The sequence below is a fragment of the Solanum stenotomum genome, chromosome 5, assembly GCF_019186545.1.
Source record: "Solanum stenotomum isolate F172 chromosome 5, ASM1918654v1, whole genome shotgun sequence".
In the NCBI taxonomy this organism is placed as follows: domain Eukaryota; kingdom Viridiplantae; phylum Streptophyta; class Magnoliopsida; order Solanales; family Solanaceae; genus Solanum; species Solanum stenotomum.
The window spans coordinates 50,159,519-50,177,003 of NC_064286.1; the positions used below are offsets into that span (position 1 = coordinate 50,159,519).

General features: G+C 35.4%; 3 protein-coding genes across 5 annotated transcripts in view; 1 reads left to right on the top strand and 2 right to left on the bottom strand.

The window, feature by feature from the left end:
* The window catches only part of LOC125864400 (acyl-coenzyme A oxidase 4, peroxisomal-like), a 174,404-nt gene that overhangs the window by 88,245 nt on the left and 68,674 nt on the right, over nucleotides 1–17,485 (top strand). The window lies entirely within an intron of this gene.
* Nucleotides 7,744–10,359, bottom strand: LOC125864406 (cis-prenyltransferase 4, chloroplastic). 2 transcript variants are annotated; one of them, XM_049544405.1, is made up of 4 exons: nucleotides 9,862–10,359; nucleotides 9,705–9,772; nucleotides 8,782–8,816; nucleotides 7,744–8,694 (listed from the first exon to the last, which is right to left on the bottom strand). In XM_049544405.1, the coding sequence occupies exons 1-4, from the start codon at nucleotides 10,273–10,275 to the stop codon at nucleotides 8,369–8,371; spliced, it is 843 nt and encodes a 280-aa protein (XP_049400362.1). In that variant the 5' UTR covers nucleotides 10,276–10,359; the 3' UTR covers nucleotides 7,744–8,368. The 2 variants fall into 2 exon arrangements, with proteins under 2 accessions (XP_049400362.1, XP_049400361.1); XM_049544404.1 differs by having other exon boundaries at nucleotides 7,744–8,816; nucleotides 9,862–10,352.
* LOC125864410 (uncharacterized) lies at nucleotides 10,735–14,759 on the bottom strand. 2 transcript variants are annotated; one of them, XM_049544408.1, is made up of 7 exons: nucleotides 14,638–14,759; nucleotides 14,476–14,537; nucleotides 13,150–13,283; nucleotides 11,894–12,039; nucleotides 11,659–11,730; nucleotides 11,410–11,511; nucleotides 10,735–11,328 (listed from the first exon to the last, which is right to left on the bottom strand). In XM_049544408.1, exons 1-7 carry the CDS (start codon nucleotides 14,696–14,698, stop codon nucleotides 11,150–11,152), a joined length of 756 nt encoding a protein of 251 aa, XP_049400365.1. In that variant the 5' UTR covers nucleotides 14,699–14,759; the 3' UTR covers nucleotides 10,735–11,149. The 2 variants fall into 2 exon arrangements, with proteins under 2 accessions (XP_049400365.1, XP_049400366.1); XM_049544409.1 differs by having other exon boundaries at nucleotides 10,735–11,304; nucleotides 14,638–14,736.

A 17,485-nucleotide genomic window follows, 5' to 3' on the forward strand; every position in this document is an offset into this window, starting at 1 on the left:
TGGAAGCCACAACCTCAGGGAGCAACAAGCAAGGGCATGTACAACAGGGGAAAGAACAGAGGTTGATGAACACTGTTGTAAACATGGAAGATGTAGAAAATACACGATCTGAAGCTTGGCAAAAGGTGGAAAATAAGAAGAATAAAGGGAAAATCAATGACAAGAGACTCATATCATCAACGTCCTCAGGCGACAATGTGGAAAAGAAAGATACTACAGGGGTTAACATATGCGATAAACAGAATAGCAACGCCTTCAACAAACTAAATGACTTAGACATGGAGTTGAATATGGACATAAAAAAAGGGGGGTCTGGAGAAGGACAAAACCAAAACAAGTTGCAGATCACTATTCCTGAAGCTGAGAATACCAGATGGGACAAAGCTCAAGCCACTAAGACAAAGGAAAGACAGAGCGAGAAAACTATAAGACATCGTCATAACCTCAAAATCAGACACACCATAAAGGATAACCAAACCTATCAAGAGAATGTGGTGAAACATGTTCAAGAAAATGTTGAATGCTCAAAACCCAACGTAGGCAATCCCATAAAACATCTCCTAGGCAAAAAGCAAAGGTTTGAAAGCAAAATCACCATACCTTCTGGAGTGATTTTGGAAGGAGAAGGGCAGCATAATAAAGTTGATAAGACAGTAGCTTGGATCCCTATCAATCTACCTAGTGGGGCCACCCACACGGAAGATGATAATATAAGAGAAAAAATGTTGGTACTAGATCCACCGGATGCAATAAAGGAACAACCACAGGATCAGATCATGACGATAGGGGACAAGCCAAAACAACCACAAGAGATGACTAAAAAATACCACGAAGATGATATGGAAACCTTTATTTCTGATGATGAACTCACAAGAGGAAGCACCAGTGGGAAGCTGACAGATATGTATCACAATAAGATAAACCAAGTGCAACATAAAATAGCCCAGTATAACAATCTATCCCCAAGAAATCAAGACCAAATTGGAGGAAGTCAATTCTTCAGTAACTCCACTCAGTTATCCTCTATGGAGGAGCAAAACAACCCCAATCCTATTGTTTCCGATGGTTAAGATCATCTTCTGGAATATCAGAGGTATAGGGTCCAAAGGTTCTATTGAGAGACTCCAAACTCTGAAAAACCAATATCAGCTTCCTCTTATCTGCCTCCAAGAACCAAAGGTAGACAATAGTAAGATTGACAATTTCAAAAGGAAAATGGGTATGAACCAAGCTTTCTACAATTGTTCTAACAAAATTTGGCTTATGTGGACCAGCGACATTAACATTACCATCCTCCGAGATAAGGAACAACATGTCAATATTAAAGTGGATCATAACAGCTGCACATCTTTCTATCTCTCTGTTGTTTATGCAAAATGCTCGGAAGTGCTGAGGAGAGAATTATGGGGTGATATTAGAACTATGGCAACCAATATCCATGATCCGTGGGGAGTCATTGGCAATTTTAATGTTATTTCTAACATAGAGGAAAAAATTGGAGGTAGACCTCACAGGTTGGAGGAAAGCATGGATTTTATTGATTGTTTAAATGAGTGTGGGCTACAGGATGCTGGTTTCACAGGTCCGAAAGTTACGTGATGCGATCATAGAGATCCTCCTCATACCATCTGGAAGAGACTAGATAGGCTTGTCTATAACGATAGTTGGTTTGACAACCTTAATAACACCTCGGTTATCCACCTCTCTAGAACCTGCTCGGATCATGCTCCTCTGCTTGTAGATCTTTTGCAAGACCAATATCAAGGTATTAAGTATTTCAAGTTTTTAAACTTTTAGGCCGACCACCCTAATTTTTTACAGACAGTTCGGAACAGTTGGAATATCACCATCCAAGGTAACCCTCTTTACATTCTTCAACAGAAAATCAAGAACACCAATAAAACTCTTAGTGGATGGTCGTTTGGGGACATTTATGAAGAACCTAAGAGGTTGGAAAAACTTATCAGAGACTTAGAGGAGAAATGTATTACCGATAATTCTCCTGAGAACAGATGTGAACTCTCCAAGCATAAGCTATTTTTACCAGATATCTTAAGATTCAAGATTCCATTCTAAGCCAAAAAGCTAGAGTTAAATGGTTCAATGAAGGAGATGCTAACACAACCTATTTCCATGCTACCATTAAAGATAAAAGAAGGAGGCTGAATATCAGAAGAATCCAAGATGATAATGATAACTGGCTGGAAGACACTGATGCTATAGCGAATAGAGCGGTGAATTACTATCGAAACCTGTTTGCTCAAGATCCTACCAATACTGATTTCAGTTCCCTAGATTGTGTTGATAGTTGTATCACGGAGCAAGATAACCTTATGATTAATGCCTTCCCTGAGCTCAAGGAAGTGACGGATACTATTTTCTCTATTGATCCTAACAGCTCGCCTGGGCCTGATGGATTGAGTGGAATGTTCTACCATAAGTGTTGGAGTATTATTTCACTCGATGTGCATAATGCTATAATTTCTTTCTTCAAAGGAGCCACCCTCACCAAGTTCTATACCCACACCTGCATTGTTATGATTCCCAAGATTGATCACCCTCAAAGCTTTTCAGATCTTAGACCTATTAGCTTATGTAATGTGTTTTCTAAAATTATTTCCAAAATCCTTAACAACAAACTTTCTAGTATCCTTCCTAGGATCATCTCCAAGAACCAAAGTGGTTTCATAAAAGGAAGATCTAGCTCGAAAAACATTTTGCTGGCTCAAGAAATCATCAGTGATATCAACAAACCTCACAGGGGTGGAAATGTGGTGATGAAACTTGACATGACAAAAGCTTACGATAGAGTGTCTTGGGATTACTTGAAGAGGATCCTCCGGAAACTAGGCTTTGGAGAACAGTGGACCAACCTAATTCATAATTACATATCTCACAATTGGTAATTTGTTTTAGTTAACGGAAAAAGACATGGATTCTTTCAGTCAGAAAGGGGTCTAAGACAAGGGGATCCACTCTTTTCATCTCTTTTTATTCTTACTGCAGAATTTCTTTCTAAATTGATGAATAATATGTACAATTCTGTTGGGTACACCTCTTTTTATATGAATAACTGTTGTCCTAATGTCAATCATCTCTCCTTTGCAGACGATACCATTCTTTTCTGCAACGGAAGCATAAGAAGCATGAGAAGAGTCCTCAACACCTTAGCCATCTATGAAAAGGTGTCTGGACAGCTCATTAACAAAAATAAGAGTTGCATCTCAATGAGCCCCAACACCAAGCAAGTCGTTATCAACAGAATGAGCAGAATCACAAGGATGCGATACGAAAAATTCCCCATTAAATACTTAGGGTGCCCTCTAACCACAGGGAAGAAAAAAATTGAGTATTATGCTGACATTGTGAACAACATCATTGGTAAGATTAGGGGTTGGCACACTAAACTAATTTCAATGGGAGGTAGAGCTATCCTCATTAAACACATGCTCCTGGCACTACCTGTCCATCTTTTGATTGCTATTAACCCTCCGAAAGGTACGTTGGATCTTATAGAAAAATTTGTGGCTAGATTCTTCTGGTCAGGGCAGGAAAATGCTGGAAAATACCATTGGGCATCATGGAAAAGACTATGTTATCCTTATATTGAAGGAGGAGCTAGCTTTAGAAGCATCACTGATTCTAGCAAAGCTTTTAGAGCTAAACAGTAGTGGAATATCAGAACTTCCAAATCCCTTTGGAACTCTTTTATGTTAGCCAAATACTGTCATAATTCTCACCCTTCAAATGCTTCTTGGAAAAAAAGAAATTCCCAGAATTGGAAAGCGATTTGCGACATCAAAGATGAGATGGAGTCTCATATAGAGTGGAAAATTGGCAAATGAGAGGTCTCCTTCTGGTATGATAAGTGGTGCTCATGGGGGCCTATTTACAAGCACATACCAGTGGATTTTACCCCTCCAGACATAAACCTTAGAGAAGTCCTCAATAGAAGAACTTGGAATTGGGATATCTTCACCTCTCAGCCTACTAATGAGATCAAGGACAAACTCTACTCCATAGGTATTACGTTAGATGAAAACAAGAAGGACAGGGCCATCTGGAATCTATCCAACTCAGGGAAATTCTCTTTTGCGTCTACCTAGGATAGCTTAAGGAAAAAAAAAAGAAGTTAACAACTTCTATGGCAAACTTTGGAGAAAAGAAATTCCTTTTAAAATGGTTTTTCTAGTGTGGAGAGCCGTTAATAATAAGCTCTCAACTCATGATCAAGTGGCACAGATGGGCATTACCCTCGAACCCAAATGTTACTGCTGCACTACTTCTCATGCTAGAAGAGATTTAGAAGATGTGTAACACCTCTTTTGTGAAGGTGACTTCGCAAAGAGTATCTGGAGACACTTTGCTGGTCCGTTGGGCATAGGAATCAATGGAAATAATCTCAAAATGATTCTCCTTAGCTGGTGGAATTACAAATCCATCAATCCTATCTTCGACTACATAGTTAAAATTCTTCCTCAAGTTATTTGTTGGGAACTTTGGAAAACGAGATGTTGTAATAAGTTTGAAGGAGCTAGACCCTCTAAATACAGAACCAACTCTAATATTGTTAACTTCATTTTGCAGGTGACCCAGAAACAATTCAATAAAATAAATATTGGGGGAACCTGGAGGAGCATATGCAAAGCTAGTGAAGCAAATATCCAACAAATGACTAGCATACCGATAACATGGATCAAACCCCCTCCAATACGAGTAAAACTAAACAGTGATGGTAGTTGCTCTAACGGTCAAAGTGGAGGTGGGGGAATAATAAGAGACCAAGAGGGAGACTTCATATTTGCCTACTCCATTCCCTTGGGCAATGGCACGAGCAATACGGCGGAAGCAGAAGCATTACTTTATGGTCTTCAATGGTGCGCTAGCAAAGGCATGGAGATGGCCATTGGAGAAACAGACTCCCTACTTTTATCCAAAACTGTAAAAAGAGAGTGGAAACCCCCTTGGAAAATCAGCAACCAGGTACAGGAGATTCAAAAGATGATTGAGGACCATAATTTTAGTATCGTCCACTGTTTTAGAGAGGCTAACAAGCCAGCTGATGCATTAGCCTCGCTAAGTCACAGAATTGAGGAAATCAAGGTCTTCACCCTCTTCTCTAATCTCCCCAGCAACATTCGAGGGCTAATCAATATGGACAATGGAGTCTCCCATCCTTTAGACAGATTAAAATTAAACCTTCTCATTTTGTGTATGATCCACCTTGAATTGTGTCTATAATTTTCTTATTTTGTTAGTCTCTAGAGCTCTAGTCTCTTCTCAATGATCATGTACAAAGTTTGGAATGCCAAACTCAAAATTGTAACTTTTTGCACATCAATGATCAAATGAGACTTAATTTAAAAATAAAATAAAAAAATGTAATTGATTAACAAAAAGAGTTGTTTGTACTTTATTTTGAATATATATTTCTATATGGGTAATGTGTTAGTATGATACAATTGAAAGTTTTTCTAATTATTGAAGTCATAATACTTTATTATATGAGTATATATTAATTGAAGTCCAACAAACCATAATTACCGATTGACCATACCATAGCATATCGAAATCAAATTCAAAATACTGAACCATACCAAATTAAATTGGTATGATAACGATATAATGTTTCAAAAATCAAATACCATTACGATTTCAAAACTTGCAATACCATACCACATCATATCATGTCCACCCCTAAGAGAGAACATTATTCAACTGAATTATTAAAATTTATTTCGTTTACGTAACTCAGACTTGGAGAAGGTAAGATAAATAGGTGAGGTGATTTTTTAAAGTCCATAATATTTTTAAAAAATTAAAAGTCGCCTAATATTACTATTTATCCTTTTATGCCACTCAATTTTGGTAAATATTGACAAAGCACCAAGCGCAACGTGTATACTTTAGAAACTAGTACATAGATAAAAGCAAATCCGAAGGTGATTGAAAAACAAGGTGATCGTTATTGCTTATTAGGTATTGATCGTTATCGGTTTGATTATCGATTTAATTATTAAGGTTTGATTAAAAAAGTATTTTTTCTGTCTCACTTTATGTGAGGTAGTTCGACTTGGAGTTGAAGAAAGAAATGAAGACTTTTAAAACTTGTGGTTTTAAAAGAAATTATAGAAATGTGTGGGACTATAAATCATTTCATTAAGGGTAAAATTGATATTTTAAAATTAAATTGTTACTTATAGAATGTATTATTCCTTTTGGATTTGACTAAAACGAAAAGTAAGTTAATTTAAATTGGAAAAAGAAATCCTTAGAAACAAGATGACAAACTAAATAAAACATAACATGAATTGATAGATTGCATCTTGCTCAAAAGCAAATACTTACATATTTTGAATTAACTAAAAGTTTCAAACAATCAGAAATAAAAGTTTGAAACTATATCCTAAGTCAAAGACTTATGTACCAAATGCATAAATATAATTTATTTTTTTATTATCGAGCTATCGGTTAACTCATTAAGAAAAAATTTCAAACGGTTAAGAATTGATAACCCAAGAATAAAAGAAAATTAAAATCGTTATTGAAACCATTAAATCAATAACTTTTTACCGATAAATTAATAACTGTTGTTATTAATTTGAATTATTGATTCCGTTTCGAGTTTGAACAACCCTAATCCAAACCGACACAAAATTTGAAAGTCAAACAAGTGCAATGGAATTATCTGTTTAGTGCTTTCAGAACAATAGAAAACAATGACTATTGCTTTCAAACCAAGTGGTTGTTTTGCTTGTTGCTGTTGCAAGAAGAAAACCTCAAATTTATACGCAACGTACGTGTGGCTAGTGGCTACTAATTAAAACAAACAAAAAATCCAAATTATACAATTTGAATTCTACAAGCAATTTAGGGTGTTCACACATAATCAAAAAAATTGAATTAAAAAAAATCTTTATATGTTTGATTTGATTTGATTTTGACTTTAAATTGATAAAAATTGAGTTTAATTTTAAGCAAAAAAAAAAAATCGAATCAAATTAACTATATAACTATCTATTAAAAATTATAATTGCATATGTATTTATATTTTTATATAAAAATTTAATGATACATATTATTTTTTTACACTCTTGTAGGATTGTTCAAAAGCGAATCGAAACAATTAATTTTAGCCAAAAAAAATTTATTAGTTTATCGATAATGGATAGGATTGTTCGAAATCGAATCGAACCGAAACAAATAATTCAAACTAAAAATAGTTATTGGTTTATTGATAATGGGTAATTTGTTCAATGATTTTGCTAACAGTCTTAATTTTATTATAATCGGGTTATCGATTCTTAATAATTCAATTTTTTTCCTTAATATGTTAACCGATAGCCCTATTGTAAATCAATAAATTATATTTATATCATTTAGTTGGGTGTTTGGAGTGACTTTTGACTTTTAAGTTATTTTTTTATTACTTTTTTAAAGCTGAAGAAAAAAAAAGAGCCTCAATTTATGACTTTTAACTTATAAGTAAATTTAAAAGAATCAATCCAAACACCTCCTTAGTATATAAAGCCAGTGACTTAGGTTTTAGTTTCAAACTTTCAGTTCTAACTGTCTCAAACTCTTGGTTATTCTATAAGATATGAGCAGGATGTAATTTGTCAACTCATGTATATGATTCATTTGGTTCGTCACTTGTTTTTAAGTAATTTTCAATGATTTGTCACATGTCACTACTATTAAAAGAAAAAACAATAAATTCCGATGCACAAAAACTTGATTTAATTGGTTCGGTTTGATTTCCTTTTTAAGGAAAAACAGATCCAAATCGAACCATCATTAAACTATATGCATCATTACATGTATAACTTGCTCAAACTACGAATTCAAATGCATCATAGTGGCATCATGTAATTGCAACTTTCAGCAAGTTGAGGCAATGTAAAAGGAAATTAGACAAACAAAGAAAAGATGATATGCCGATAATGTGAAGACTGCAATCACGACTTACAATAATCAAACGCCCACCACGAGTCACTTATCTTCCCTCATTTCCAGTCTATACCAGTTGTTTGTGACCATCCCAGATGCTTCGTGGTCAGGTGTCTGAGATACCGTATTTACCACCTTAGCAACAAGTCATCGATCTTGCCTCGTGTGCTAGTTGGAGACAAGGTAGAGCTCGCTCTAATTGGCTATTAGATGAAATGTCTCACAGCTGTCCATTTGCAGGATCATGAGACAAGGGTTACCCAATGCTGCGCGCTGCACCTGCATTGGATCCTCCAAAAAGAATCAGACAACATCGCTCTTAAGTACCTCAGACTCGTTTCTCATAAGAACTCACCTTCAATGATCTCAATAAGGCTTTCTCAGCCTCACAATTAATCCAAAAGTCCATGGCATAAAGCTAGGAGCTCTGTCTACCGTAGCGCCTCTGCCTTTGTTGAAATGAAGACAAAGCCTCCATAAGTTCAGCTTCTCCAAAATCAGGCCAATGTGAATGTGAAAAGAACAGTTCAGCATAAGCCAACTGCCAGAGTAAGAAATTGCTAAGCCTTAGCTCCCCACTAGTCCTTATAAGCAAATCAGGACAAGGGAAATCGATACAGTTTGTTTGTAATTCCTGCTCTATTAGGAAACTATTAATGTCTTTGGTTTCAATAATGCCATCCTTCACTTTTTGAGCAATGGTCTGACAAGCTTGTACAACATCATGCTGTCCACTATAGTTAACTGCAACAACGAGGTGAAGTCGTGAATTTTCCTTAGTAGTCTTTACAGCTTTATCTAGTAAGTCCTGCAATGACTTGGGGAGCTTACTGGAGTCTCCAATTATAGATATTTGAATCCCTGCTCTGTAGAAATCCAATAAAGCATATAAGGGAACTCCTTAGACTACAGAGAGTCAATCATTATACCTCAAGGTAAAAGCTTTAAGAAGAAAAAAGAGGAGAGGTTATGCGAATATGTATCTTTTGGCAGTGCAAATCAGAATTGGTACTAATGAAGTTGCAGTATAAACATAATGAGCCACTTAAGTCAAAGTTATCGATCAACCAGCCTTAACACGTTCAACATTCATCTCGACAGTAATTTCAGCCAATTAATGATCTCACCAAAGCAATTGCACTAATAAAAGTTGAAGCTTTCGATCAACCAGTGTAACACATTGAACATTCATCTTGACAGTAATTTCAACTGATTAATGATCTTAGAAGTGCAATAATAATATTGGGATTTTGACTACTTCTGACTTGTGAGGCAATACTACAAAATTGTAGTATAGCACACAACAAGAATCCCTAAAGCCATATCCTTATAAACAGCGCTTTGTGTACTAAGCGGTCATTTGGTTGATGAACTAGTTATACAATATTACACAAAGCAATGATGCTATGCAATGGAATAATAATACAGAGATTGTTCGGCAGTGAAAAGTAATATGGAGCTTATTATATTGGAATTGTCTGACTTAAGAGCATTTTTGTCTTCAGATACACTTTTACTATTATATTTCTTCCACATTCTATCACGCATAAAACAAAAAACACTACATTCGTTACTAAGATGCATAATACCGGAAGCAAACATATTAGTTAGGCAAGATTACACTAGCAATCAAGATAACCATGAACCGATATAGAATTAACAAACACATTGTTCATGAGCATTGACAAAACTACAAACATTTAGAGAACAGAGTGATTCAGAATTTGCAGTTTATGGATTCTAAAGTCATTTACCTGGAAAAATTTTCAAGTTCATCATTCAGTGCTCTTTCGAATAAGCTCATCAAAATATCAACTTCCACCTATAACATAAGCAACAAAAGAAGATCAACAACAGCAAACACAAACAAATTACACAACACATAATTAAAGGGAATTTTATAGACTTTACTTTAGGACGTAACCAATTATCAGAGGAAAATGCAAACAAAGTAAGAACCCTAATTCCCCAATTTCCACACAGCTCAATAATATTCCTAACAGCTCGAATACCGGCTTCGTAACCTAAGGCAACCGGCAATCCTCTCATTTTAGCCCACCTTCTATTCCCGTCCATTATCACTGCAACATGTTTTGGCATCAGTTCTCGCCTGAGCTGTGGAGGTAAAAGTACTTCCTCAGCTGAACCGTCAATGGCGGCGACACCAGCACTGTCAATGTTGCTAATGGCGGCGTTTTGAGCAACGGCGAGTGGATGAATCGACGGTAATTTGAGTGAGATTAGAGGATTAGTTATTGATTTTGGTTGGGAGCAAAATCTAGTGTGCGAAAGGAAGATTTGATGGAGCTGGAGTGAGAACGCCATTTTTTGTGAAGAGAAAAAGGCTCTTTGTGTCAATTTTTCAGATTTGACTTTGGAGGGAGATGACTTTCAACTTCCAAAAGACTTTGTATGGTTGATAATAAACCAACGGCTGTGAGAAAAGGATAACATGACAAAATTGGTGTCATTTATATAGAGGTAGGTCAAAAGTAAAAGTAATCTGTTGTTGTTTGACTTGACACGAATCTAGCGTTGTTGATTATAAATTCCCTTTTTTTATAGTTCCTTTGACATCTAGTAAACAAAATTTGTTTAAAAAACAAAAGCCGAGATACCAAGATAAGTTATCTCAAAATCAGTTGTTAGAAGTTTTATTTGTGAAATTTAGAACTTCGTAATAGTTGTTATTCTTCAATTACATGGGGAAAAAAATATTTTGTGTTTTTTGGGGATTTTTATCCTTTTTGTTCAAACGATTCGTAAGGGATAGTCCCTTTTATCTCTATTCAATGAGATAATTTCCATAAAAATAATGCTGCTGAATGAATATGAAAAAATCTGCTTAAAAGATACACTCTAGGATAAACACTACTTCTCAAAACTAATATCCTAAAAATATCAAATGAGGCTAACTGTTACATTTCATCATGGGACTTTCCTCTACATGTAGGTAGCTTCATGTGTCTCGAAAAGAAAAGAAAATAATCATCGTACATCATCCATTCGGGTACTTCGATTAACATTAAGAACTCTTCATACCGGAGGAGCATTAACGAGGAGTATTGCAGAACATATACGAGCCCCATCTACTGGAAGAATAACACATGAAGATACAGCAAAGGACACTAGACCCTATGCCCTGGCGGTGGAGGTAGCCAGCACAAAGTTAAACCTCAGTTCCATAAGCTCATAAAGTTCACTCAACGTATTCAATGGCACTGGTTTCTTTGGGTTTAATGCAATACACACGAGATCCCAAATGGTTTACTTCAAGACCAGCCTTTTCACATCCTGTGAAAAAGAGTGATTCGTCTTCTTTCCCTATCCTGCGTCTCCAGCTCATTAAGAAAGCTGGCCGAGGCAAAGGACATGTATCTGAGCCATAAGTTTTGATAGACCGGTTAATTAGTGATGTCTAAGATTAATAGGTAAGCTTTACAAAAAGTATATACTGACCTTTTTCTTCACTAGTTCCAGAACCTGTTTCATTAACTTTTGGCTTGTAGGATTTCAATAGAAAGCATAGAGTCTTTACCAAGTTCTCATATTGTTTCACATCTGCAAGTAGCAAATGAACAAGAAGAAATGAGAATTAAGGGGAAAGTTCGAGGATACGCACAAGAAATACCAGCTGACACGTACAAGATAATAGCAAGGGATAGGATCGTAGGAAGGATCATAGAGAGCCTGAGGCGAACTACTTACATAGTAAGATATCACTTGCAATGATGAGGTCCCAGTCAGGATCAGCTACTGGAAACACATCTCCCCATGAATCTGAGAGCAATGCCAATTTATTTTCGAAAGTTACGAAAGCATAACTTGTATATATCAAAATAGAAGTTAAGTGTTCATGGTTTATAGGTTTTTTCCCAGAGAGAATTTGCATTGTGGTGATAAAAGAAGTAAGGGAATAAACTTCATGGAGAAAAGAACTAACGCCTTATGTGAGGAAGGATAGGTGAAACGCCATTCGCCTGGCAATTATGTGCTATGTTCTCTTCAATATCAGGATCATCATAGTCCGACGTTGTAATATCAAGTTGATATGATTTGCTCAAGAATATAGCCAAAGCTCCGGTTCCACTGTGACAAACTCAAAAGGTAGCACGAGGACCACCATGTTCAATAAAGGGAAGGAAGCAGAAAGAGGAAGGAAAAGACACCAGTTGATGTTTATAACTTAATGTTATTCTTATCTTCCACTTTCCTCTTTTCACATTAGATACACATGAGAGCCAAGGGGACAGAAACAAACGCAAATAAAATAGAACTCTTTCAGTCAATAGCATAACAGATACAAATGAGATTGCCAACTGAACAACAAAAGAGAATGAAAAATGATAAAATATTAATGAAGGTCAAACACCTCAGTCCTCACATTGACAAACTTCACAAATCAGAACTATAGATCACCTCTAAAACGTGCAAGTAAAAAAATTCTTCGAACAAAGCAGTGACTGCTCAAAAATGTACATTTTATTCAATTCACCAACTGATTTTTTTCACGCTGGGATCCTGCTTCATCTTCGATTTTGCTATTGAAGATAGATAGAGATACATACATATATATAGAGAGAGAGAGATCTCCACCGGAGGGGTACAATTTAGATATATGCCAAGGTTTCAGACAAAAAGGAAAAAAAATTTTGATCTGAATCCCATCCCTCAACCAATTTTTTGGAAATATATATATATATATATATATATATGAAGCTCACTATACTCCTGGTATCAAAAGTGCTTTTTTTTTTTTTTTGTAATCCCACCTCATCAGTTTTTACCTGATGAGTTTTTTGGTATGAATACAAAGTTACCTTGTCAAAAAAAAAAAAAGTGTTTTTATTAATGTTCTCTATTACTTTGCAGAGCTTAGCAGTATATTGAAAGGATATTAGTTGGAACAGCATCGTGCAAACATTGGCTACAGATGAAAATAGTCACTGAAAATTGCTAATATGACAGTCATTAACAAAAAACATTATTTGATATTGAAAAGGAAGTTTGTTTCTTAAGCTTATAACGAACATTTAAACAGAATAGCAGCAAGGTTCGCTTGCACCATGAACTTTGAAGCAAAGTTCTACACAGCTTGTGCAATGGGCACATGCTATGATCATTTAGCAGAGAAAATACTGAAGAAGGTCCAACCTTTTTGGATGAGAGGACAACATATTTAACGCTTTAAGGTATTACCTGCCTAGCTCAATTATGCGACGCCCTCTTAACCAGGATGTATGTTGCGCAAGCCATTCCGCAAATGCAAATGTCCCAGGCCAAAGTAAATTAGCATTCATCTGGTGAAAAGAAAACTCTTGGATAAGCAACTCCTGTGGACAAACCAAAGTGTATTAGTTTCCATGCTGAGCAAAGCAATAAATAACCTACACAGAACTCACATATCTCTCACACACATTTACTTTGGCAAAAATACAAGGAAGCAGCAGCATTGTGATAAATCCTGAAACATGATTTGATCCCCTATTAACTTCTGACAAGTAAAGATTTGGTCAATAAACTGAATGCTGATATATAACAATCTCAAGCTATTTATTTAATTGGAAGATGGTATTATTGTGCAGGAAAATAAAATCCAGGCCGATTAAGCCCAAACATCCACCCACAAGATATGGCAACGAGAAAGGAAAATTTTCTAGGTAATCGTCCAAGTGAACTATAGATAATTTGGAAAGATTCATTAGATCATTACATTGCAACTTGCAACCACGATGTTTCTTTTAAACCAACAAGATTTGATAAGCAGCAAGCAACTTAAAATTCTCCAGTAAAAACAAAAAGAGCACATCTCATGTCCTTAAATATAAACATAGTAAAAGATAACAACATGAAATCAATAAGTGAATGAATGTACAAACATCAATCTTCACCTAAGACCAAGGGGAAAAGCGACCTCACTGTTCAAATCCTATCACAGAGATCTTTCCTTCTCAACTAAAGGAACTGTTTTTCTGATTTATGAAGTTTATCAGCTAAGGGGTCGTTTGGTTGGGAACAAGTTATCCTTATTCTGGGATTAGTTGTCCTGGGATAACTTATCCTACCATGTATATGGGATAACTTATCTCATCACTATGATATAAATGGTGGGATAAGTTATCCCAAACATGGCAACCAAACAAGATACAAAAATCTCATCACTATTTATTTTTATCCTTCACACCAAACGACTCCTAAAGGTACTATCTTTCCTTCTCAAAATAGTAACAAGACTCGTGAAATGGCTTGAGCGACCTATCATCTGTTGTTCTAGCCTTGGTGGACAGAAGTACCTAATACTTATTATTGGTGGGAGGTTAATCGAGGTTCACACAAGTTGGCCCGGCCACCACAGTTATTGAAAAAGAAAAAATTATACCAACTTCCATTTACACATATACAAAAGATCTGGCGTCTAAAAATCTTAATACTCATTTACTTTTAGCTCTTGAATTTTAATGGTAATAATCAATAACTACTACAAAATTGCTAGGAACCCAAAATACAGAATCTAATTGAACTCACCATTTCAGGGAACTGGTGCCTCCTCTCCACAAAATTTTGTTGAGCCTCCGTGTTCTCTTCATCTGCAACCAAAAAAAAAACTTTAACGAATGTAACATGAATGCATTACGAAAATCATATATGAATATTGTTAGAATTTTTTTTTTTTTTTTTAAAGTGTACCGGAGGAGTTGCTATCACTGCCGGCGAACAAGGAAGAAGGAGAAAACAGAGCAGTATCCATTACTGTAATTGGAAAATTTGGGGAAAGAGGAAGACTTGATTTTTAATCAATTTTATTAATATCAAACCTGGCCCTATATGTAATGTAAATTACAATTTACCCCTCATTTCTTTTAGGGAAAATTGTATATAATAACAAACTATTAATTCAAATTAAATGCTATAAATATAGTTTGATTTAATTGTACCTCATAACCAATTGTTGTTATTTCACCTCTCTCCTGTTGAATCTCGCTCGCCACTCTCGTTCTCTCCCTCGCCTCTCTCGTTTTTTATACAAACGCAAGTGTATAAAGTGTGTTTGTATTTGTATAAAGCGAGAGAAAATTGTATATATACATATACTTTCGTTCCCCTTTCTCCCCTCTCCCAGATCTCGCTTGCACTCTCCCAGATCTCGCTCTATCACTCGCCTCTCTCACTTTATACAAAAAACGCAAATTGTATAAAATGTGTTTGTGTTTGTATAAAGTGAGAGAAAATTGTATATATACATATAATTTCATTCCCCCTCTCTCCCCTCTCCTAGATTTTGCTCGCCACTCTCCCAGATCTCGCTCTCTCACTCGCCTCTCTCACTTTATACAAAACACAAATGTATAGAATGCGTGAAAATTGTATATATACATATATTTTCGTTCTCCTCTCTCCCCTCTCCCAGATCTCGCTCACTCACTCGTCTCTCTCACTTTATACAATTGATTTTTTTGTATATGTATACCAAAGCAGATTATACAACTGCTTTCTTTTGTATATGTATAGCGAAATATACATATTTATGTTTGCTATGGAGCGTAATTATGCAAATTTTGCTATAGCATACAAATATGAATTTTGTGTTTGCTATATGTGAAAGTTGCTCTTTCTTTTAATAGTTGGTCAAGTTTTTAAAATTATTATTTTATTTTATAGATTTTTTTAAATTTAAGTATGTACTTGGAAAAATGCTAAATTGATGTTGTTTTTAGGTGTCCTTCTAACTTTCTAGACAAACATTTCTCTTGCATCTCAAATATATAAATCTCACTGGTGTAGGTTCTTATTAAGTGAACTATTGAAAAAAAAAAATCAAGATAATTGAATTATTCAAAATTTAAGAGAGAGGCGAGCAAGATCCAGATACATGTGAATCATAGGGAGAGAAGCGAGCGACAAAAAGAGAGAGGAGAGCGAGGCGAGTAAGATTCAAATACATGTGAATCATACTAAATATATGTATATAGAATACCAGATATAGGGGGAAGAGAGTGGCGAGTGAAATAGGAGAGAGGTGAGTGAGCGAGTCATATACACGAGACTCCACTTTGATACAATGTATCTAGAACAAATTACACGTAATTTTAACCTCATGTATCTGAGGATTGAGATTCACGTATCGAGACGTATCTGGACGCGTCAGATACATGTATATGAAGTCCAAAATCTGGTAAAATTCGTAATATTACAAACTAGCGTAAATCTAAGTAATTAACTCCTAAACTAGTGAGATTTTTGTAAGTTACCTAATTATTATTTTTCATATTTATTCTTTATTTAATGATCGTTTTTAACTAGGCGAAATGGTCTGGTGGACCCTTATACTTGTATCAGTTTGTATTCTGAACCCTTCTACTTACCCCTTTGTCATCTGGACCCTTAAACTCAATTAAAATGAGACTTTTAAGCCCCTCCAACCATGTGTGTAACTCACTCTCCTTTATATAATTGACATGTCATATCCACGTCAGATATATTAATGCCATATCATAATTATTTCATAACTATTTTTAAAAATTATTAACCAAAATTATTTAATAAAATGTAAAATAATAACATTTTAATTTATTATTGGCATTTCTAATTCTCCTTATTTTCACTATTTTACGACCAAAAGAAAGTCATCGCCGTCGTCGTCGCCATTTTTGCCGGCGAAATCACATATACTTTCTCCCACACCCGTCTTCATCTCCACCACACACCATCACTATTTTTCTTTCCTCCTCCAACCTCCACAATAACAACAACCTAAGCCACCCCACAATCAGATCTGGCCAAACTTTTCGTAATCCAACGCCGACTACTATTTTCACACCCCAAACTGTTTACAAATACAATTTCACACCAACCTCTGCCGTGAAACACGTCGAAATCCACCCAAAATTCGCCTGAGATTTTCTTGGGTTATCGAAACCAGTTGAAAAAGACAAGTTTAAGGGATTAGAAGGAGACGATTGCTGTGAAAGATTGAAGATGGGGAAGAATAGGAAGTCTTCATCTAATTTCATAAAAATATTCAACAATTACTTTTCACCATTCAAAACTACCAGATCTTGACACTTTACCCTAGAAAAATGAAAAAAACAACAAATCAAGAACAATGTTAACAGCAAAGAGGTCAAGATTCTCATTAGACATATTTCTTCCGGCAACTATGTTTATCCCATCAATTTTCTGAATTTTCCTTTGCTGATTATGTTCAATTTTTTTGCACAATTTCATTTTTAATTTGGGGGAAGAGAAAACGAAAAAGAAAAAAGAGAAAAAGAAATTGTAAAGGAGCGAGGAAAGGGAGAAAGAGAAAAATGGAGGTTTAGGTGGGGAAGAACAAAGTGATGGTTGAAGAGGAAAAAAGAAACGTGGATGGGTGGGGGAAGAAGAAAGAAGTGAAACATTTATTTTTAATTTTGTTTTCTCTTTTTATTCTAATTTTTTTTTTCTTTTAATTATTTTTAATTTAAATTCTTATGTCTCTACGCTCCTTTTGCACGTGGAATCACGTATTTATTCCAGCTCATTAATCAAGTTGCCA

Bases quoted from the DNA above. Each gene is read 5' to 3' on its own strand.
- LOC125864406 (XM_049544404.1), bottom strand. From the start codon at position 10,275: ATGGCGTTCTCACTCCAGCTCCATCAAATCTTCCTTTCGCACACTAGA. The intron at 9,773-9,861 runs GTAAAGTCTATA...CTTATGTTATAG, and splicing joins ATAATTGGTTACGTCCTAAA to GTGGAAGTTGATATTTTGAT. The intron at 8,817-9,704 runs GTAAATGACTTT...GGATTTCTACAG, and splicing joins GAACTTGAAAATTTTTCCAG to AGCAGGGATTCAAATATCTA.
- LOC125864410 (XM_049544408.1), bottom strand. From the start codon at position 14,698: ATGGATACTGCTCTGTTTTCTCCTTCTTCCTTGTTCGCCGGCAGTGAT. The intron at 14,538-14,637 runs GTACACTTTAAA...TTTTGGTTGCAG, and splicing joins CAGTGATAGCAACTCCTCCG to ATGAAGAGAACACGGAGGCT. The intron at 11,512-11,658 runs GTAAGTAGTTCG...TGCTACTTGCAG, and splicing joins TGCAAGTGATATCTTACTAT to ATGTGAAACAATATGAGAAC.